The sequence below is a fragment of the Aplysia californica genome, unplaced genomic scaffold, assembly GCF_000002075.1.
Source record: "Aplysia californica isolate F4 #8 unplaced genomic scaffold, AplCal3.0 scaffold01159, whole genome shotgun sequence".
In the NCBI taxonomy this organism is placed as follows: Eukaryota; Metazoa; Mollusca; class Gastropoda; order Aplysiida; family Aplysiidae; genus Aplysia; species Aplysia californica.
Window position 1 is genome coordinate 66,863 of NW_004798429.1, and position 608 is coordinate 67,470.

Sequence of the window (608 nt, forward strand, 5' to 3'; positions counted from 1 at the left end):
CTAAATTGCATACTATCATGGCCGTCGCTCTCAGCTGCATATAAAAGCTTTACTGCACTAGTGCACACCATGGGCAAAGCAGCACTCTCGCTATAGTTGAGTGCATACAGCATCCCGCTCCTCCTTTTTCCCCGTTCAATTGGCTCCGAAGCAAATCAAAAGTCGAGCTCCATTATGAGCCGGAAGTACATTGTACATAAAAGTGCGCAGTCTAGGATATCATTGCTAATCTATGGGTGCTACACACATAGACTGAAATTGAAACTTACAAGGAGATAAAATGGCGGCTGATGACACTGGCAGGACGGTGAAGCTAGGGCGGCGAGCTGTGCAGTTTCCTTCGGCTGAACTACAAGTTCTGGAGGACTGTAATCACTTGCTTGGAGATCTAGCTGCACTGAAACGTGAGCTGCAAGAGAAGGGGTTCGTATCCACGTTTTTCTAGACATGATGTTTTAGATGTGGGGCCTACAAACGTGAGAACAGTTATTTGCTTGCGATTAATTATGTGTCAAGTTTCATGTGTGTGTGTGTGTGTGTGTGTATGTGTGTGTGTGTGTGTATGTGTGTGTATGTGTGTGTATGTGTGTGTGTATGTGTGTGTATGT

At 45.2% G+C, this 608-nt stretch overlaps 1 protein-coding gene across 1 annotated transcript in view; it reads left to right on the forward strand.

The window, feature by feature from the left end:
- Positions 1-241: 241 nt before the first annotated feature.
- Positions 242-608, forward strand: part of LOC101847922 (1-deoxypentalenic acid 11-beta-hydroxylase) — a gene marked incomplete at its 3' end in the record, with an annotated part of 9,591 nt that continues 9,224 nt past the window's right edge. Inside the window, 1 exon segment of the mRNA XM_005111982.3 lies at positions 242-423. Within this exon segment, the coding sequence (XP_005112039.2) occupies positions 281-423 (143 nt within the window).